This window comes from Pempheris klunzingeri, chromosome 2, assembly GCF_042242105.1.
Source record: "Pempheris klunzingeri isolate RE-2024b chromosome 2, fPemKlu1.hap1, whole genome shotgun sequence".
NCBI lineage: Eukaryota > Metazoa > Chordata > Actinopteri > Acropomatiformes > Pempheridae > Pempheris > Pempheris klunzingeri.
This window is the reverse complement of record NC_092013.1, coordinates 28,403,442-28,426,435: the sequence shown is the minus strand read 5'-3', so window position 1 is coordinate 28,426,435 and position 22,994 is coordinate 28,403,442. Positions and strand designations below refer to the sequence as shown.

General features: G+C 41.6%; 1 protein-coding gene across 1 annotated transcript in view; it reads left to right on the top strand.

Annotated features, from left to right (window-relative positions):
- fbln2 (fibulin 2) overlaps positions 1-22,994 on the top strand; it is a 52,864-nt gene that overhangs the window by 18,447 nt on the left and 11,423 nt on the right. The window contains exons 2-10 of the mRNA XM_070839351.1: positions 2,236-2,359; positions 3,778-3,916; positions 4,903-5,089; positions 7,783-7,992; positions 8,490-8,609; positions 10,084-10,185; positions 18,689-18,823; positions 20,696-20,833; positions 22,097-22,240. Of these exons, the coding sequence (XP_070695452.1) occupies positions 2,236-2,359; positions 3,778-3,916; positions 4,903-5,089; positions 7,783-7,992; positions 8,490-8,609; positions 10,084-10,185; positions 18,689-18,823; positions 20,696-20,833; positions 22,097-22,240 (1,299 nt within the window). The remainder of the gene's footprint in view (positions 1-2,235; positions 2,360-3,777; positions 3,917-4,902; positions 5,090-7,782; positions 7,993-8,489; positions 8,610-10,083; positions 10,186-18,688; positions 18,824-20,695; positions 20,834-22,096; positions 22,241-22,994) is intronic.

Here is a 22,994-nt window from a genome sequence, read left to right as displayed (position 1 = left end):
TGACATTATTTTCTGAAGACAGTGCTCATAAATTATGCACAGTAAGCTGCAGACAGCCTTTGCTTTAAATGATTGTTTACTGAGCTTTAAAGGAGTCTGGGCTGGGACTGAATGCAGCAAAGTGAAATAAAGGGAGTTTCAAAGTGAAGCTCAAAGCAGAGCTATTTAAGGCATTCCTGGCTCTATGGCTCTTTTTTATCTGAATGTACACTGTGCAGTATGGGATTAGCATAGTTTAGACGTATCATACTGCGAGGTGAACACAATGGATATTACATCAAGGAAATAACACATATGCCGGAAAGTGCTAAATTTGATCACAATTCTTTGATACCCTGTGGAGCAAATTCTCTGATGGAGCAGTTTTTAATTACAAAAAATAAGCTTCGTCTTTCAACTGGAATTTTCACACTGAAGTGTAATGAACACTGCGTGTGTGTGTGTGTGTGTGTGTGTGTGTGTGTGTAGCACAAGTGTATTCATGACTGGGTGCTTTTAAATATCAGAGCAGTACGAGACTTAATTTTTTGCATCTCCTGTGTTTTGTTGACATAGATTAGGTTCATGTCCTCAAAGTTATAAAACAAAGCTACATTTCACAGCAGTGTGAATATGAAGAATATGCAAATGTTCTGTACTGCATATAAGCCAACTAAGGTTTATTGAGCTGAAAAACAAAAGCTCTTTGTCAGTGGCTTTTCTTCAAAGGGCACAGAGAAAAGTTGGTGTGTGTGTGTGTGTGTGTGTGTGTGTGTGTGTGTGTTCCAGCATTCATGTTAATATGTGGATAAAAGCAGCAGGGTGAGACGGCTTTGGGTCTGACGTGGAGACGATGGGGAGGATGACGAGCTCTTGGCGCTCTATAGTGCCAACTTGCAACAGCAGCAGCTTGCCTCATGGTGTGTTCATCCGCCGACCGAGCTCCATGCAGAGCAGCCGGGCTCACTGGTAGACGCTCTGCAGTCTTTTTTTTTTTTTGCATAAATAGAAATTTGAGGTTTAGAAATATAATGCGCATTCATTCAATTATGGGGATTTAATGGGCTGCTGGTGTAGCACATGTTTTATGCTCATTTCCTTCAGTTGATGACACTGAAACGATGCCATTTTTCCTCTTATTAAGTGGATGGCAAAATGGAGATATTTTTGAAGAGGAGCCATTACTGGGATTTTATTTAGTTATTCTTTTACTGAATGACTAAAATGGCTACTTAATAATGACAATGGCCATCTGATGTCAGTTTCATTAACCATTTCTTACAGTAATGATATCCTTCAGCCTCAGCTGTACGTTTCGTTAATTTCGTATGCTAACATGCTGAACCAAGATAATGACCAGGGTAAACATTATACCCGCTCAAAGCGCCACTGTGCCTAATTTCAACCCCCCCGAGCGTGTGTGGGTGTGTGGCTGTGGACCCGTAGCCTAGAACTAAATACTTCATACAGCAGTTCATCAGTTGCGCTGATGATTAAACCGGGAGTTTCATGTCCATCCAAGCATTTGAAGTGACTCAGCTGCCTGTTACCACAAGATGTCTATGCAGAAAATGACTTTGTAGACGTTGAACACCCCAACTACCCCCTTCCACCTTTCTGCCCCATTGTGGCTTATGGCCTATATGTTCATAATGATGTTCATGTTGACTCTTTGTAAGTCTGTCATGTGCCTTGTTCGCAACTATATCTGTGGAGTGCTGTTCTTCTTCCTTCCATCCATCCATTGTCTATACGTCTTATCCTTAAGGCTCGGGGGAGGGCCTGGAGCCAATCCCAGCTGACTTAGCCTGAGAGACCCTGGACTGGTGGCCAGTTAATCACAGGGCCAACCCACGCAAGAATGGGGAGAACATACAAACTCCATACAGAAAAAGGTTCAAAAGGTTCAAACCATCCTGCCATTCAACTCACAAAAACTATTTATAGAATAAACTCTTAACTTTCCCCAGACCTGAGTAAAAAAACTCCCAATCATAAAATGGGCTACTGTATTCTGGTAACGTGACTGCACCTCTTTAGTCAGCTGTTGAAATCCTAAAGGCGCCTTTGAGGCCTGGTACAGTCTACCATATGTTTCTGGCTGACTGCTTACTGTATTCACGTCACTGTTCAGGCTTCTGTCTGTCCCATACACTGTAGCTGGGCAGACACAGAGGATTTACTGCAGAACTGTTTTTATTCAATCATTTATTCTGTGTGCTGATATATGCATACCTGCGTGTCTCTGGGCTGCAGGTCCAGGTGCCTCTGCTGAAGACCTGCTGCAGAGCTGCTGTGCTGCTGGCCAGAAATGGGCCTCAGAAAATCACCACTGCAACCACATGCCACTGCAGGACCATGACAAACACTCTGTATGCAGGTAAGTGACCAGGCGTCAAGTGTCAGAGGTGGGTGGAGTAAAACAACCACCATTGTGTTGTTAGGACAGACACTTGGTCCCTTTACATTTTCACAGAACTAAACTACAGTTTTAATCAGAAAACCTGCATTACAATCTGGAGTTGTGGCATTTGAATGATGTATTAGGCAGGTAAAGTGTAATGGGAGATGCTCGAGTTAATTGTGAAGCATTATGGCAAGTTTAGTATCCAGTTTTTGTGGGGCTAAAAGGGGCTAAAATCTACCTTTTATAAGGCCCTTCGGGTGACAACTACATTTTCACAATCTCCCCTTAGAATTATACTATTTGATGCTATTAACTCTCTGCATTTTTTCAGCAATAGTTTTCAATTCAATGTTCAATGCATTCTCTTTTCTCTCTCTCTATATAAACTTATATGTGTATCTTGATATATAAGCTTTTCCATGTGTCTGGTGGGGTCTGCTGACTTATTTCACATTTATGAGGGGCACTTGCCCTTGGCTACCGTAGTCTTCTATACTGAAAAAATGTAAAGCATCTTTGTAAAGTGAGTTTATTTGTCTGTGCTGCACACAGATACATCTGTTGCTACTTTTCTGTTGCATCTCTGGCAGTGGAGTTGCTCGAAGTATGTTGGTTGGCCCTAGTAGACAAGAAGTGTTTTATCAACCAGGATAGTCATTTTTAGAATCATTACTTAAACCAGCCAAGTATCTGTTCCAAACAGAATCTGCTCTATATGAATTGCTCAGAAATATATTTCAGTAACAATAAATGAGTGGTAACTCTGGGGACTTCTTACTTAAACTGCAAAAATCATACTCTTACATAAAATGTGATCAACGGAGCCACAGCAACAGAACCATGCTCTTATGAATTACAGTGACTCAACTAATCTGGGTTCTAAACTTAGGGTAATGGTGTAGATGACAGATTTGAAAGGCCTGACTTAAGTGTGTACAATAACTTCACTTATCTTTATTCTTATAACTCTCTTTTTATCGCTTTGGTTTCTCCTCTGCCAATTCATGTCTACCAGTTATCTATCTTGCTCTGGTTGTAGTTTAATTCAGTCTAGTCTGTTTAGACAATAAAGTGACAATAAAGCTCTCAAAGCGCTGTTCTGCCATTTTGTGATATATATATATATATATATATATATATATACACTGTTGCCCATAAAGTTGGAATAATTGTTCAATACCCCCAATTTTGTTAAAGCCTGAATCCACAGTTTGCAAAGGTTAATTGTGGTTTAAGTTTCACTGTGATATGTTTGGAAGAGTTTGATCAATAAAGTTGAGAAGATATACATTTTATTTATCAAGAATAAATCACATTGTCACAATCATTTCATGAGAAGAGGTAGAAAACATCTTATATTTTATATGCGTTTGTGTGTGTGTGTGTGTCAGTGTTGCAGAGAAGCAGTGCTGCCTCAGCTCTGTCAGGGAGAGCCAGTGTGTGTCAGGTATGACTTCAGCAAGAGGAGGGACACCACAGGACACCTGTGAAGTGGATATGGAGGACCGGTGCAATGATGACTCCTACCAGGTACATCACCCTCTCACCACCATAAAAACTCCTGTTTCAAAAGACAGCCTCCACATATTCTTTATTAGATAGCATGCAGTGGAAAATGACAGGGAAGAGTCCAGAAGGAGAACACTGAGTCATGACTAAAAGACTTGGCGTCGTGTGTGGATGGCTCACACATTTTCTTGATTAAAGGTAGTTACATCTTCCTCTAGAGTATGAACTGTTTTTGTGAGTCAGGTATGACTCAATGTCTTTTGTATGTTTCAAGACAAAACTGGACAGTCTAAGTTTAAACCGTGGGCAGTGGTCAAGTACTGCGAACCCTTTGGAGCGCCACAATAACATGGCAAAAACTGAGTTCGGCAGTGCGTTTTTGACTTAAAACTGTTTAAACATCCCCTGGAATGCATTGTTGTTTTGGCCAGCATGAGATTTCAGTTTCAGAAACCTGTGCCAACAGAGAGGCTTTTGTAAAGGTCAGACAGTTTACTTGTATTTATTGGCAAACAGGTTGAAATATATTAGTGAGGAACTGCCAAAGTCTCCCATTTCTCTATGCATCCTTCAGACCTGTGAATGCTTCCATATGGAAATGGGAATCGTGCTTTTGCTCAGAGTCGGCTCAAATAGCATTCCCCGTTTCTCCAAGAGGAAACCCGGTGGTTTGGCTCTCGAGCCAGCAGTTCATGTGTTGGGGCAGCTGAGCCAAATCATTGTGCCAGGTCATTGTTTTGGAGGAAAATAAAAAAAAAAAAAAAGGTGAAAGTCTGGTTTTCTTTGCATGACATGTGGTTCAGCTTGAGGCAGCAGCTGAAGTCCCAATGTGTTCATAGGATGAACTAGCCTGCTTGCCTGTTTAGCTGTTATGTCTCCCCCTCCTCTGCTGTTTACTAAACAGGGCTAAAAGTGGAGGGCCATAAAGAGAGGAGGTGATTAGAGATGTGAAGGGCACCCCAGTGGCACACTCCTAATAGGCTCTGCTGTTGTGTCTGCATGGGCAGGTGTGCTGCAGCTGCTGTGCCCTTGGCTTACGGGTGCGCAGAGAAGGACGAGGTTGCGATGCCCACCAGCACCTGGGCTACCCATGTGGTCACGTCTTCCTCACCTGCTGCGAGGAAGAGGAAGGTCCGAGCCAGATACCACTGAGGAGAAAGCAGATGCCCAGACCAACTGCTATGCCCAGAGAAGGTATCTGTTACCTATTGCACACAGCAGTTTCACTGCCATTAGCTTTCACCATGCAAAACTCATTCACAAAGGAATGAATTCAAAGCATAAATAGAATGTTAACATCCTTACAGTTACTTGCATACATGGAAACAAAAGGAGGGGGAATACAAGACATAGGTTTCTTTCATTGATACTTACGTCAGCCATAGTTGGACGATCAGGGGACTGTGGAGTCATCAACCATCATTGTTCCCATCCATCCATCCTCCATGGAGCTGGTGGAGAGCAAGTAAAAACTGCAGCTGACTTGCTGATGCTGATGTTTTGAGCAAGTCATACAGAAAACTGAACAGCATGTATTGTGCAGTGACTGCTGGTGATTGATTCTGTACAGTCCTGGCTCATCTCAAACAAGCTCAATGTACCTTATATTATATTATGATATTGTATTGATACACACTGTACACACAGTGGTGAGGCTCTGGATGTTACTGCCAATCAAAAGGAAAAGAGAGAGCAAAAATTCCCCCAAAACATAAAAAGGACATGATTTAATACTTCCAAGATTTTTCTTAAGCATGCCTTACCACAATTGGCCATTAGTTTAATGTTGTGGAGCTGTGAGTAACTTCTATGTAACTGGTTTTTGTCTGTCACAACACCGGAGTCTTCAGACTAGATGTACTATTGTACTGCTATTAAAGTAAACCAGTTAACTAGGCTGCCAAACTGCCATGTTCATGTTCATTTTGACCCTTGTCATTGTACAAAACATATTGCATATCACCAAACTTTGCATTGTACTAGAATATTCAATTGCTCTGGGTTGGGCCATCACTCTTTTGTCCTCATTGAAGTCTGTGTCAGAGGTAGAGTATGTATAGTTTGATCATCCAAAAGACAGATGCTCTCAGATGATTGGTCAGGAGTCACGTTACCATTCAGAGTAATGGGAAAAGATGTATGCAAGCTGTGATGAATCAGGAACAGATGGCAGCTCAGGCTGTTGTCTATCTACTTGTGCCAGAAAAGTTTTCCTCTGTCTCTGATCCATCAAGTGCCTAATGCCAGTGACATTTGCATCAATGAGTTTTCATGCAGCTTGAGCTCAGGATAAACATGCATCAATGCAAAAGCATTCTAATACTCTCCGCATCTCCTCGTGTCTGCAAAACATGGATGAATCAGTTTGTTTGTGAAGACTTCTAGTTCTGTTTAGTGCACTGGCCTTCGAATCTGACCTCTATCTTGTTCATAGCTGTAAGCATCCTGGGCTGGGATTTGCATGTTTTACATCAGAGATGTGATGGGTGAAATGACATCACATTTCTTAGTGTGTTAGTTTACTCTCCTGTGGCATCAAATTAGAAAAGGTTGTAACTCAAGAGTTTTTCCCAAGATTCAGGACACGGTATACCTTTGTTCAGCTTTTTTGTTCATACACTGGGACCGGACACAGCATGGAATTGCAATTTATTATTAGTCAGCCTTCGTGGTTGTCCTTTAATGGAAATAGTTGTATCCAAGTATGATGGTGAGGTAAGGTCAGTCTCCTCACTGCTTCGCTTAGCCTGTTATTTCATTCACAACATCAGAGGAATTCCTCCTAATCCCGCGCTTTAATAGGCTCTGTTCTAACCATCGACTGCAGCTCATTTCCTTCAGCTTTAAAGTGGAAATTTGAATGATGTCATTCTGAAGTGGGAATCAATTAACCTGCGGAAAGCTGTGAAAGGTTTAAGAGCTGCAAAAACTGTTCAACCTCTCAGTTAGTGTGTGTGTAACTCTCACGCACTCTTTCTCTCTCAGGATGCATGATGGATGCCTTGACTTTTGCAGTGTTTTATGGATAAAAAATATGGATGAGATGCACTGTAATTATTTCCATGGGGGATATGTTTTCAGTCTTATGACTCACTGCCTTTTAATTAAAACAGGAAACATTTAATCGCCTTGCTCCTCTGAATTTAAACCCCAGGTAATGACTGTGAGAAATAAATTTACTTAAAGCCCACAACTGGACCCCTTGATGTAGGAATGAGTGTATCCATGATGAGCTGACATGTTCACGCACAGTGCTGTGTGTCTTTGGCTCAGTGTAGATCATGACCGGCCAATCGACACTACAGTGTGCGCACTGAACCAATGAGAATTGATTTAAAGCATGTAGTCTGTCTGAGGTAATGCAGCACACAGGTTAAATTATGTATACATTAACTAAACTAGAGGCCAAGTGAACAACTGTGATAGAGACAGTGTGATATGTGCAGTAATGAGACCATTAAGCTAAAAAAATTGTTATTTCACAAAGTGCCTCATATCATTCCCTCTCTGCTAAATGATATTCCCTCTCTACTCAATCAAATTGCTCTCTGAAAACTTTTTTGTACATTTCTCTTCCCAGCATTTCACTCACACACATTATTGTCTTGTGGTCATAAGAGTTAATCAAAAGCACCAGTAAGCTCCTGACCTTTGCACTTGTTACTCGTGGTTTCTTGTAATGACAGTAATTTAGGAATTGAAGCTCTGGGTAAAAGCTGCACTTAAACACTCTAAATGTAAATGTGAAGCAGGAGCAGGTGTTATTTTTGTCTGTAAGTCAGTTTCATGAGGTAAGTGTTTGGGAGAAATTATACAGACAATCTGGTGCTGTATCTAATCTGAGCCCCCCCCCCCCCCCCCCCCATTCTTTCCTTTTCTCCTTCCAGTATCAGACAGCAAGTTCCCCAAGGAGGCCTTCTCCATCAGTGCCACAGATGAAGCTGCAAATGCGGTGGAGGAGCAGGAGGATGTAGATGAGTGTCAGCTCTACTGGGGCCAGCTGTGCCAGCACACATGCATCAACATCTGGGGCTCCTACCGCTGCGGCTGCCACCAGGGCTACATCCTGCAGCAGGATGGACACTCCTGTGCACCAGGTACTGTTACTCACCTTGGAAGGTGGATTCACACATAAGCTCTCTGACTTAAGTCATCTGGTTTTTGTTGTATTATGTACAATGTATGGTCATTGCACTATGATTATGCTGTGGTTAAACCAGGAACAGATGTCATCGTCATACATGTTAGCAAGAGCCATCTAAACAGGCTCATCAAAATTCTCTACAGCCTCTAATGAAAGATGATTTATTCCCAGCCCCCTCTCTGCTGTAGAAAAAAAGAGTTTGATGACAAAAACATTTGGCATCAGTGTAATTAAGTAAATATGTAGAATATTACTAATTTCAGTTAATGTGTTGGTTTCATATCTCAGGAGAATGTGAGTCAACCTGCCTTTATTCATTCTGCAGTAGATTAATTGATTTTTGAAGATGTAAATTTCTTTTCTGTCGTTTAACCCTTCACCTAGCTGGAGCGCTTCATAAACTGAGATGTTCTTTCTGGTCTCTGTTGGGTTTTTTGTTTCCACGTGCAGTGAGTCCTGATGAGGATAACAGAGTCAGAGAGGACAGTCTTGCTGTCGTACCAACACAAACTCCTACCACCACAACTACAACCAGCACAACCAGCCCATCTTACCTCAGTCCTTGTGCAGGTAAAGCCAACATTACACTTAAATGCATGTCATGTGACAGGGCGCAGGAGTTGCCATGGCCACGCCCCCTCGATGCTGAACTATTGTACATATATGTCATATATGGAACCTCGACACGTTATTGGTTGTGATATTTTGTTTTGCTTGTCCGCGGTGGTGAGGTCCATGTACCACATGTCAATCAATCAATGATGATTAAGACCATCTTGTGTTTGTTGTTCAGTTCATAATTTCATCTGGCCTACCGTTCCCAATATATATTTAAATTCAACTATTGTGAACTATATGTTGTGTCTCCAGACAGTCAGGCTAGATTAAATGTATTATTGTGACCAAAAAACAAGAAAAAGGAAAAGGATTAAACGTCTCTAAATAGCCAGTCGTCCTTGCAATATATATAACTTAAAATTCTGTAACTTTGAATTGTAAGTAACCTCATTCAAGGTGACCCATTTTTAAGCAAGTAAGCCACAGGCTTTACAGATGATTTCCCAAAATTGCATTACCAACTGTATGAAGGTTTTTAATGCATTAATAGAAATATGAAACATGATTATGTTCTAATATTCACTTTTCACTGTGGGACTCCTCTCCGTGGACCCTCTCCTTGGCTAAAGTTCTGTTACAGCTTTATGTGTTGTGGGTGATGAGAGTGTTTGGGGCTTTAGAGAGTGTTACATGTGAGGCGGTGAAGTGCACAAGCAGTCACTGGTGTCTCCAGCCTAGAGCCCAGTTGGCCGGATACATCTGCTTAAGACATCAGCTCTGCTTTCATTGAAACAAAGCAGGTAGGCCGGGCTGACCTGATGTGTCCGAGTGCCGTCTGACTGCCCTGAGGCACACAAGTCCCTCATGGCCGCGAGTAAAAACTGGGACACTTGCCTGTCCGCATGTACTTTTTACTGATGTTCTATCATAGTTGATCTGCTGTGTTTACGCTGCTGCAGCTTTGCGAGCTGAGTGTTGATCAAGTCAGGAGGAGATCAGTAGTGGAAGCCCTCAAGCTACTCCAGGCTCCAACAAAAGCCCTGCTCCTTCAAAGTTTCTCTGATTGTTAGTCATAAGAATGTCCTGATCAATATATTGAGCGGCCTTCCGACACTTCACCACTGCAGAGCTTTAGAGGGGAATGTGTTGGTGAGAAATTGTGGGGAAACAGTTCCTGGCCCATGCCTCTTTGTGACAGGACTATCGAGCTGTTAAATAGAGAGAATTGATTCTGTTGTGTTGAATGTGATGGCTCATGAGAGGCTCCTTCCTGCAGGGAGTGATGATCAGTGTGGGGGTGTGAAGGCGGAGTCTGTAGGAGCCTGGGGGAGCATGACAACAGGGCAATGAATTACCAGGACAGCAGACAAACGGCACAAGGATGACGAATTTAAGACATTATGAGTGAATGACTGTCCTGGAGGCGTAGCTGTGTGGAATCCGGACATAATTGTGATCATGCTGCTCATATTTTTGTGTCTTGAAGAAAATGGTCCTTGCAGTCAGCAGTGTGCTGTGGTGGCAGGCCGGGCTCGCTGCTCCTGCTTCCCAGGGTTCTCGCTGATGACAGATGGACACATGTGTGAAGGTAAGGGCTGCCACTCCTTGTTGTGGTACCATTGGCAGTAATTGGAGCGATTCACAATGCTCGTATGTGTCCCTTAAGCCGTCTCCCTCAAGCAGGGTTTGCACAAAGTAACAAAACAGTCCAGCACCCTGAACAATACCACTCGCTGCTGTTTAAGTGAACAACAACAAACACATACAGCCATGACAACAGAATGAAAGTGCAATGGAGCAGTTTGTCCAGAGATCGAGACACTTTTTAATTGGATGCAGTCACTCATGAAGAAGGAAAACGCAGGTCTTGTGATACTAAACAATGCATCGACTGATTGGGCTCCCACTTCCTGATGGTGGAGGCCATTGCCTGGGGCATTAGTCAACCACAGCCAATTACTCTATGGCAGTTATAGCTGCAGTAACAAGCATGCACATAGCATCTGTATACTTAGCTACATTCCTTTCATAAAGCTCTGTGTGATGTCACCTCTTCTCTCTCAGGTGAAGGTCAGGTTCGTATCATGTCGTATGCATATCTTCCTAGAAACCAAAATGTATTTCCTATGGGTAAGACCGGTGATATTCTACATGTTTCTTCTCGTTGACATATCCCATGAACAATCTAAACCAAGAATGCAGTCAGTTCTTCTCTCTATACTTTCCTACTTCACTACCCTGTCTTTAGCTCTCCAGCCAGTTTGTTCCTCCAGAAGACATAAATCTTTAAATAAAAAAAAAAAAAAAAAACATACATACTGCATACTTGCATACATACAGCTGGGCAGTAGTTTTTAGCAAACCTAACTCACACAGGAGGTAACAAATACAGGAGGTATTTGTCGGGGACTATTTTCAGCTGCGGATCAATACACATTGGGTATATACAGCAGGACAGCACGGTAATGTTATATAGTGTGAGTCATTGATTTTTGCCTTTTTGTGGGATTAGAAATAAGAAAATCTAGAATATCATCAGACCTAATCTTTTAGATTTGAGATTTTTCTACTTAAGTGAGTATTATTGTATACTTTTTACTCTTCCTTCGATACATGTCTAAAGAAAATACTTACATTTCTTCTCCATCATAGTAACAGTATTTACTATTTGTGTAGTTTGTGATACTAAATAAATGCTGCACTACTCAATACTTTTGAAATAAACATTGTGTTAAATGGTGTGTGTAATGTGAAAAGGGTCGCTCAAAGTGACCAACCATCACAGAATTGTCTCCCTACTCCACTGACTGTGTTTGCCAATATTGAGCCTTGTTAATGAACGCCTCTTTTCCATGGATCTGACAGCCCACATCACCAGAACCTGGCTCTGTGCTTCCAGAGACTAGTTAACCTCTTAAGACCCGAGCTCTTGTTTGATATGCATTTTTTATTTCCCCCATACATTTGGTCTTATTGGACCCTGATAAGTATAAAACCTAAGCATCATCTTTTTACATGGTGTAGTTTTAGAGAAAAATGATGTCCACATATGTGGACAATCGGTCTTAATTTCCAGAAAACACAATAAAGTCACCTTTGTGCAAAACTCTTTATTTCCACCCTGAACATAGCAGTTTTTGTTCCTGACTGCTTTTGCATGTATTTAGAACACATACAAAACATATTTTGAACATGTTTTGAAAATCACGGTGCATAAACAATATGAAATATCAACAATTTTGCCCACATACATGTCCATACGGCCCCAGCTAAGCAGAATTAACTACTATGGTGATATAACCCAAAATGTGATGTCCACGCATGTGTACGCCAGGTCTTTAGAGGTTAATGTTATGGATGTGATTTGGATTATGATACTTAAGATAAGATAGTGATGTTAAACAGAACATGATGATGTGATTTGGTTGCGTCAGGCACAAACTTACAAGCTGTAAAAAAAAAAAAGGGAAATAGAGGAGACATTGCTATTAAATAGATTTTTTTCATTATTTTATTTTTTCAAATAAAATGCTGACACTCTTTTATACATGTTTGTACAAATGATGTACATATTCATTTGCATATAGAGCAGGGAAGTAAGATATGACCACCAGGTGTAAACTAACACACTTAGAGCTGTTCACTTGTGATCACATTACCCAAGACACGTGTTAATGGCAAGTCTGAACATGGCCTTACATTCTTTATGTGGCCAGAAACACAACTTCAAATGAAAGCTAAAGTCACTCCATGTCTGCTGGACGTGTTAACAGGCTACTGTTTGTTAGACATAACAACTTTATAAGGTGATAATACACTCAGTTGGCAGTTTATTAGGTACATTTAGCTAAGCCTAATGCAGTCTAGTACTGCACTTTTTATTCAAGCTTTGGTAGAGAGGTGTTAATACAGCTTTATGGTCATTTTGTGGAGGTTGTGGTTTGTGCTGCTGTTGAATTTTGTTGCACAATGTCGAGAGGTGTTTCCAGTATTTACCTCCCTCCATGATATGAACCATTGATTGAAATGACACATTACTGTTATCCAAGGCCTCATAGATCCAAAGAGGCATCTCTGAGTTAAGCAAGTTAAGCTAAATGCCTTTTTACACCCTGAGGGAGTCGCCTGCATTGCTGGTAAAAATGAAAAAAAGGAAGTTTAGTTTAGTCATATATTGTCACATATTGACTACTCAGAGTGCTTTTACATCACATCCCCATTCACCCATAATTCATACTGGAGAAATTTAAGTTGGAGGAGACGCAGCCAGAGAACTGCACACAAATTAACATTTTACTGTGGAAAAGTCATCACGTAGATAAACCATCAACACTAGACGTCTCCTCCCTAGAAGAGAATGTAATTGTTACCATGCCAAAGACCATTTTCCATGAGTGGCCTTACTCTGCAGTAATACATTGCTGCAGTAGTTAGTAAATTGATCCATGAATTTGCAAAGTTGGCAGCAATTCTGTTTTGTGAAAAAAGTGACATATCGTCCACTTCTGGAAAAAAACACACCAGCTTGATAAATGCTGCTTGGGTAAATTTTATCTTGTACCAGAAGTAGTTTTGAGTGCACACACTGTCGTTACTGAAATGGACAGGAAGGGAGTGATATTAACATGAAAATAGTTTGCTCTTATGAATGCTTTTTCCAGGATTCATGCGCTGCTTAAATACTGAAGGCCTGCTGTGAAAAAACTTCTCCCTGCAGTTGTGACAGTGAATGTATACACTGGAAGTGTAGTCCTGCCTGTGTTTATTTAATCTGTCTATCAGTCAGCAGATAGAATAATACTGCTGGATGCATGAGCACTACATAAGAGTTAATGTTTCCCCTCGTATCACTCCATTCAGTGAGCAGAGCGAGGGCCTTCTCTCTGAAAGTGTTCCCACATGTGAAAATGCGGGTGGGCAACTTTTGGTTTGGACTGGAATGAAACAGAGCAAATAGCACTAGAAGATGTGAGTGTGGAGGGGGTATTTGAGGTTTTGACAGAGATGTAAGTAGGCTGTGAAGTAAACTAAGGAGTATTTGTTGTTGTAGATATATCATACAGACGGTGAAGCATTAACACCTTGGATGTTTCCAGTAGAGCACTCTGGCATCGAGTTTAGCAAATATGAGAAGTTCTATAAGAAATCCCAATGTGATTATCCAAATATATGACATTGTTTACTGGGTAAATAAAGCTGCTCCTATCTTTGCTGTGTATTCAGCTGCACATGAATGAATGTGAATTTTCACGCAATTGTTCCCATGGAGATGTGTTAGTGTTAGTGTGTGTGTGTGTGTGTGTGTGTGTGTGTGTGTGTGAATAAGTGTGTCAACCAGGACAGGATGTGTGAAGAAGGCTTTATACCCAACCTGAATAGTAAATGTGTGGGTTAGGCAGTTAAGCAGTGTGCTGCCATTATCTCTGCTCATTGCAAAGCTGTGAATGGATATTCTAAAGTTTCCCAAGTAAACACGCACGCACACTCGCACACACTCACACATCACACTGACAATCCCAAATCCCAAAGGCATCATAGTGGTTTCTAGCTTGAGCACATGTGGTTGCCACTTTCACCTATTTATGAAATTCACTCTGAGGACTAAAACAATCTGCTGCAGGCAGGATTGGTTTTTTTTGGATTTTGTTCATCCGTCGTTGTCAGTCGCATGATTCAGTCATAAAGGCCCGCTGATTATCCCCCCCCCTGTGCAGGAACCTTGTGGACCTGCCCATCCAAAAAACAGAAGCCTTTTTATCCCATTCAGGGTAAAGGTCATCTCATTGTTAAATTTTTTTTATCATCTTGCCAGAGAATTTAGATGTGTGGCCTCAGAGATAAAATGATGTGTCCTTTTAAAATATGTGATAGCGTCACTCTAGATGCTCTATTTTCATACAAGCACAAAGACAAGGACCAATGGTGCATCAGGGCTTTAAACAATCTCCACAAGTAGACGTATTCAGCTTACACACATCAGTACAGACACAAACACAGCTTGAATATGCCTGTGATAATCATGTGATAAATGGAATTGTGATTGTAATAGTTTTTGGTTACATTTTCTAAGGCTGAGTTAAGCAGGTTCCCTCGTCACTGTCCCTGGATGGTCATATGAACGGGGCTATTATAGGGACCTGATGCTATCATATAAACATACCAAACAAACTGTTGCTTCACACACAGTTCTGGCAGCAGTGTCTTTATTCTCATAGGAATATATAACCAAATCTAATTAAATGCAACTTTATTAATCACAATACATTTCTAATTATGCACCACATTGGTAGAGCAGTTTCAAAGATATGAAATAGTTAATGTGACTAGTAGGGAGGATGATAATGAATCACCCTACCCTCTGTTTTAGATCTTGCCTCCCCCAGCTCTTTTTGCACTTAGCATTCTGCATGTCTGTGAACAAAGACTCGCAGATGCACTTGGATCGACCTTTAGTGAACTTAAGAATTCCTGCTTTGTACTGGTCTTGAAACAGAACCCTACGTCCGTTTTTACGGTTGCTACCATGTATACACATGAGGTTATCTGCACCCTTTGTAGGGTTACTGTCACTGATCTTTGGGAAATCAAGGTCACAGCTTGTGATCCTCACAGTCCCCCCAGTCTGCATCTGTGTAACCCTAACCGTCCTGTTTCAAACCAAATTTGCAAACAAGCCAAGGCTGACTTCATCCACCTCAGCTTGAACTTTTCAAAAATCTCTTTTTCGTCTACTGGGCCCAGTGTGAAAGAACAACAGGGTGTGTCTTTGCTCCTGTACCCAATAGCGCTGCCTCTCAGGCAGCCTCCCCTGGTCTCTTGATGAAATCCTTTTAAAACTGCTACCTCCCCTCTCCATTCAACTAAGCATTTGTATTTTTCAAAAAAGTCTTTTGTTTTTGTATTGGATCACTTCACTCCTCACAGCTGTGTAATGTGGCTCTCCCTGGGGACCAGTCAGGGAAGGTAGGGACCTTGAGGCAATAGGCACTTTTTCCCTTTTAGTTTTTTTTTTCCTTCTCAAATGACGCAAAGGAAATAATGCTGGCCACCAGAGTTGAAGGCAAAAGCGACTTTCTGCACCACTGGCAATACGCAACATTGGAAACACTCCCGTCCATCCCAAGGCTTGACGGAGAGCAGGGCCCAGAGGACGAGGCGGACTCAGTGCTCAGCACAACTTGCCCCCGGAAATATCTTCCCTAGAACGAAGACAACAGATGTCTGTCGGTCGGGGAACAAACAGCGACATTTGCAAAGACGGGCCCCAAAACAACAATATGTCACCACTGCACTGCCTGTGCAGCACGAGTCCTGTAGACTACAGTGTTACACAATGTCACAAGGGGAAATAGTTCATTTTACTGAGTAAGATGAATGTGAGTGCTGCAAATCCACAGAGGCTTCATATAATACAATAAACTATGTTGTTTGCTGTGAGAGGTGATGATTGTGTAGTTTTCTGAGGTGAATAACCCTACAGGAAAAGAACTGCAGGATGTTTCTCACAAACCAGGTACATGCTGAAAACCTCAGATCAGTGTTTTTCCTCTTCCTGCTCCCTGTGGGAAGGTGTTGTAAGGCACACAGTTCATTCAAATTCCCTGTAGCAAAAGCTTTGAAAGTCAAGAAAGGCATTTCAGCAAGGGACTGCCAACAGATACACAGGAAACACAGGAGAATATGTTCCCCTCTTGTCTCTGCTTGTTTCTCTTCGTCAAGTTCCCTGTGGAATGCGCCATGTTTTGGGGTGATCTTCAAATCTGGGTGACTGCCACGCTCCCGCATGCACACAAGCGCGAAGATACACACATAATAATCCCAGTCCAATGCTATCAGCGCATCCAGCTAATCGGTCATGCACTGCGATGCATGATAAGGGAATGCGGCAGTTTGATAAGGATGAGTCACAACACAGTGACGATCCACTGTCTTGGCATGAGCCCACCAGTGTCATAAATCAGCAGCTCCTCTTTACTAGCTGTGGTGCTGTTTGACTGATGCACATTTAAAGGTTTGCAACTGTGTATTTTACTTCACACAAGCATAACAACAAAAATATCAGTCAAAGCAGCCCAGTCAAAACTGTCCAAGAGTTGATATAATGGTCCACCAAACAGCACCCAGGACACATTCTGTGAGGGAACTGTGTACAGTATCAATGGGAATAATAACAAATCTCTAAAAAATGATTTCACCTGTTTTTTTTCTACCACCATATACATGTCAGCTTTTTAAAACCGTGTCCTGTGCTTTGTTTGGAGAAAATAATAAAACTATACGGGATGGAGTTTATTGATGCCCCCCCCCGTCTGTGGATACACCAGTGAGAATGACATTGTTTCTCTGTATATGGCCAATCACATCATTTAATTTTAAACATAGTTTTATGAAGAATGAATCATCAGCGTTACTATCATTATCGGAGTGTAACACTGACTAAGAGCCAGATGATACAACACAAAAAGGAACACAAACTTTGAACCTCAGCCTGTATTTGCTTTCTAGCTCATGTGGATTGTGCTGCACCTCAGCTTGCATTACTTGCTAGTGACAGTTTGCAAGCTAGATTAGCTGCTATTTAGCAAGTGAGATGTAATTCTGATGCTCAGTGCTGTGGTCCTTATAGCAGTATTGATTTTGAACCACCTGTAAGCACACCATGGATATATTATCACTATACAGAGATGTTATGGCAAATATGTGAGAAATTGTGTGAGTTTATCAGATTCTAACTGTATCTGGATAAGGGATTGATTGAACTGAAGTAAAACATTAAAATTGCAGGCCCTAAAAAACTAAAGCAATGAGCTGAAAGACCATAAAGAGCTCCATATAGGGCTGAGGGGAAGTTTATTGAATAATTCTTAGTGAATTCATCGATATGAATGACCCATTTCACATTACAATAGAAAAGTTTTGATTAGTGCAGCTCTAATCATCAGTACTGCTGCAAACAGCCCCAGACAGAAAGCCGCCCACCTCTGAGCCGGGTTCTGTTTGGGGATTGTTCCTGTTAAAGCGCAAGGGAACTAAAAAAAACAAGTCATGACATCATCTTGCCAATGTTGTGATGCTTTGCTCGGTGCCAGTTCTATTGAAGTCTGTGTGTAGAAACACACTAAAACCCTAACATATCAAGGTAGTGTGACCTTTGATGAAGAAATGTCTCAGCCAAATAAACAAACACACTTCAGAGAATAGACAACTGACTGATTTCTCCAAATAAGCAGATATTTCAGAATCTTTCAAAATATTTTGAGTCTTTGAATCATTTGGTCTTGAATTGGCGCTATATAAGCTGATTGATACAAACAAAACAGTCTGTCCTTGGTTTGTACATGAGTCACCAGTGTGTTTCCGCTGCCCCCCCCCCCACTCAGAGACTTTGAGGGTAACACAGCATTTGTGATTATTCTGAAAGACCCCCTTTTTCTTCCTTTCACTAATAGAAAAATATCCACACTGAATTTGAAAACCACTTTCACTTGATTTGGACTACACAAATAGATGACTTTTATGTTTTCAGTTGAATCTGAAAGCATCTCAGTCTCTCCTGGCAGCTTCCCAGCCAGTGATTTCCATGCAGGCAAAAGCAAAACATGTAATTTCCTGGCATCCCTCAAACTCCTCGATAAAAGAATCCCTTCCTTTGTTAGGGGGGGGGGGGGGGGGGGGGTTACGTACAGGCCCTGTCTGCTTCAGCTCCACCTCATAGTCACCCACCCTCTGTCCGTCTCCCTCTGGGCGGCTGTGGCTCACACTCAGACTCAGAGGTAGAGTGGGTCGTCCATCAAGCGGCAGGTTGCTGGTTCGATCCCCGGCTCCTATGAGTCAGCATGTCGAAGTGTCCTTGGGCAAAACACTGAACCCCCACTTGCTCCTGAAACAGCTTCAGTGTGTGAATGTGTTTGAAAGAACTTAGATTCTCCAACTTAGATTCCTCCTGAATGAATGATGTGTGAACGGGTGAACGAGGATGTGATGGAAAAGCGCTCTGAGTAGTCGAAATGACTAGAAAGGTGATATACAAATAGAGACCATTTACCATTTTACTCTCTCCACTGTCATTCACCCATGTTCTTCTATCGCAGATGTGGACGAGTGCGTCACCAACAAACACAGTTGTCGACCCAGCGAGCACTGCGTGAACACAGTGGGTTCATTCGTATGCGAGCTGCAGGTCACATGTCCTGCTGGCTACCAGCTGAGGAACAGTATTTGCGAGGGTGAGTTCGTTGTTCCTGATGTATTTCATCAAGCCAATTTACCCAGCAGTCATTTCCAGAGCCACTAAAGTAGGCAGTGGAAATGCTGATGATGTCCTCTTCATTTTGCAGCACAGGAATTTTAACTTAGTGGTAAGAGAGCAAAAATAAGAAAGGACAGTAAAAGGAAACCACAACCCTCGTGCCAGACTGTAATGCCACTTTTGGACAATTCTGCAAATCCTGGATTATTTTCAATGAAATAATTTTTTATGGTCAAATTCAGCATGTTTTTTTATTTATTTATTTCTTATTTTAAAGGAAGGAAGCCATGGTTAGTGTTGATAAAAAGGTAAAGTAAATTGCAGGTCACACAGGACTCTTTATTTATTGGTACTGAACGTTGACCACGTACATTAATCATGAGCTTTAAATGAGTCCAGTTTGTTCATGTTACCTCAGGATACAGAGGTGCAATGTGTATAGCACCGTATGAAATAGTCATTCAGATATAGTAGCAGCCTTCATGTTGTTCTAAACATTACTTTTCAGCGCATTTCCACCTCATAACACAACTTGGCACTTATGCTTGGCCGAGGCTCGTATTTTTTAGTGTCGGAGTTTGTTACTCAGTGTTGCCAGTTTCTCAGCAATTTAGAGAGGATCCAGCAACAGCACTAGTCCAAAAACCCTGGCTCATGCTGAGGGACTGCGTAATAGATGCACATGCATGCACAGTCAGGCTATTGTGGTCCTAAAGTTTGTCATCATATACCCTCTATTGCTCTTTCTAATTGTATTGCTGAAAACCAAGAATAATTTGTCCTTTAAGCGCCCCTTAAGCTCTCACAAATCCCTGAATACAAGTCTGCAGTGTAGTGCATCATGAATAGGCATTGAGGCTCTTGGAGTGTCCTGGAATTATTGATGGTAGACAGTTGTTTTCAAAGAGGCTCTTTAGCAGGAACAGGATATATTTAGACACCTCATTTTCCCCCTCAAACCCTGTTTAGATAAATAGTCAACATTAGTGGCAGAAGGAACCACACAAAATTGTCAGAGCAATGTCACAGAGATAGGTGAATAATATCATTTTCATGAGATTCTGGGTCTGTGGCCATGACTTCATTTAGCTTGATCAGCAAGGCTTCATTAAGATTCATGATAATGTTTTTCGGCCCCAGTAGTGATGTTTGTGCTTCAGCAGATGTCCAGGTTCAGTATGTGACAAGATAATCACCCAGAGAGGCAGCATTGCTCGGGCAGTAACAAACTTTGAAGCTCTGTGGCTTGTGTCATCAGCACCGGGGAGGACTAATCAATGTAGCTAGATAATGAAGGTAATATTTAGTCAACTATCCAACAGGGGAAAAACTAATTAGCTGCATGAAAGAAAGAGGAGATCTCTGCGGTGCTGTTGGAAATGTATCCCTCTGATGATGATGATCAGTAGAGAAAAACCCAAATAAGACCTTCGGCTTGTGTGCCAACGGACGAATCTCAGAGGACCAAATATAATGTGAACTGCTGAGAAACCAGCTTGTGGCACAAAAGAACCAATCTTCCATTTAAACTCCATCCATTGCTCATGAGATTCAATAACTGTCATTTAAGAAGTTTTGCTCAACTTCTGTTAATTGCAGAGTTGGAGCGAGTGATATTTTATATCTTTACCCGGAGTTTAACATTGACAGAGTGAAAGTCTGAATATCTGGGATGCTACACTTGTTCATATTGTGCTTGAGCCACAGTGCCACCTACTGTACCGTTCACTAGCTCAGACTGAAGCACAGAGAGTTGACAGCAGATTTAAGCTCATCACAGCTTAATAAAGTGTAGGTTAGTTTGTAAAGATGACTCATTAGATTTATGTTGATGTGTTCTTTCTTTCAGACGCTGATGAATGTGCTCTGCGGACTCATAACTGCGGTATGGGCTTTGTGTGTGAGAACACAGTGGGATCTTTCCAGTGTAATCCCAAACACAAGTGCATCAGCGGCTTCACACAGGACTCCCATGGCAACTGTATCGGTGAGAGACCGTCAGTGCCGCTCTCTGCTGGCTAATGGGAACTCACACTACACGACCATTGAAGAGCTGACTGAGAGGAGGGTGGTTTCCTGTCATCCCTCTCCCGTAGGCTGTCCAATAAAGGCATAACATGCCCCAAAACGTAATTCAAAAAAAGAAATAGTTTGATATTTTGGGAAATACGCTCTTTGTTGCCAAGAGATAGCAGACATATCCGTCCCATATGGGACAAGGGGAGACAAAGCACAGTGTGTAAATTAGACCAGCTGTGGGTTTTTTATGAGCTGGACTACTTTTTGGCTGGATGCAGTGACGTCTTGAGTCTCTACAGTGGGTGGCTGTTAACCGCACGTTGACAAGACTACAGGAAGCTCCTGTGCTCAGCTAAGAAATTGCCTCATATGAACCCCCAATAAAAGCGCAACTTTTACCCTTCAGTTTAACGGATTAAACAAATAACATCCCGCTTTTCTTTAAATTACCTACATTATGTTTACCAGTGTGTAGGAAAACATTATCATCTTGGAATGGGGGGAATATCAGAAGGTAGCCATAATGTTCACCTTGTAAAAGTTTCTCATATACCTCGGACAGCCACACAGAGCAAAGTAATCATCGGGCCTGAAGAGTCCCAGCAGATGATTGCACATACATTACAGCTCAGTCACAGAGGGCCAAAGGCTTCCTTCAGAGTTCTCTTGTCTGTGGTGGAAGTCTTTTTCCTTTCTTTTTCTTTTTCCTCTCTTTTATTGAAGTAATTATTATGATTTGTCCTGCTAACCACTCTTGTCACAATTTTGCTAACTCTGTGACTTGACATGTGCTACTGCTATTGGTATTTCTGTGACTTTGTTGGTTCCCTCAAGGTGCTTTATCAGTTCACATAGTGATGGTTAAAAGCTAACAGACTATGTGTAATTACACTTCAGTTTAGCTGCCTTTGTGATTCTCAGTCACTTTAAAGTCAAATTCCCATCCCATGTCTCCACCACCCACATCCACCTGAAAGTATGCACGTGTATCAAATCCACAGTTTAATCAGGTATTGGAACCACTATATATTAAAATGACAAATGATTACTGCCAACGAATCAATAAGTAAATATGCGACTACATAATTGTTCTGTTGAAATGACTTGGAGGAAGCAGACATACAAGTAGGCCTGTCAATCAGGATTAAACATCCTAACAATCATTCTCCTGTGGAACAGTCATTTTTTCAGCTGTCTTGAGGCTTGATTCTCTTTGTGTGTGCTTCTGCAGACATAAATGAGTGCAGTAGCCTGAGTGAGCCATGCAGCCCAGGCTCCAACTGTATCAACACAGTGGGCTCCTACACGTGCCAGCAGAAGATCATAATGTGCAGCCATGGCTACCACGCCAGCCCTGATGGAGCCAAGTGTGTCGGTGAGATTTCCTTCTTCATCCCAACAGCATTAACACTAACTATGGAAAGATGTGAATGAAAGAGAAGTGCTCAAATGCATAGTTAAATAATGCTAGAATAATTATTATCATATAAATATTATCATTAACAATTTAATTGCATAATGTCATGTCTTTGTTTGTCAGACTGACAGACCAGAGCAACTCATGTGATTGGTTAGTCAGTGATAGTCTGTCACAGGACTGAAGAGCCAAAATAGTAAAAATGAAAAAAAGATTTTAAATAGTAAAAGTTCTACTGAAAGACTTTTACCAACTGCTTCAGTCTCACCGGTGTTGAGTGTAGAGAAATATTTGTTTGATATTGAGCACGCTCACTACACTTTTTTACACGCTTTCCTCACACTCCATGTCTTCATGTGTTGTTTTCTTTGCACCGTGTCAGAGCTGTTTATTCAAACTCCTTTCATTCAGGTCTGCTTGGCTGCTGTGTGAGCTCCTTTCCCCTTGTGATGATGCCTTTGAACTTAAGAAAGATGCAACTTCATTTTTGTCATATACAATATTTCAGGCACTGAAGCAGCATTTACAAAACTACCCTGATTAAATAATGTAGTAGATTATGCACAGGACGCGGTGTGTATTGTTTTAGTGGGCAGCAAAGTTGGACCACTATGAGACACTAATATTATTTATTCAATGATCGATTTATCATTTTATCTGTTAAATGCCAGAAAGCACTGGTTAGCACTGTTGTCTCACAGCAAGAAGGTTC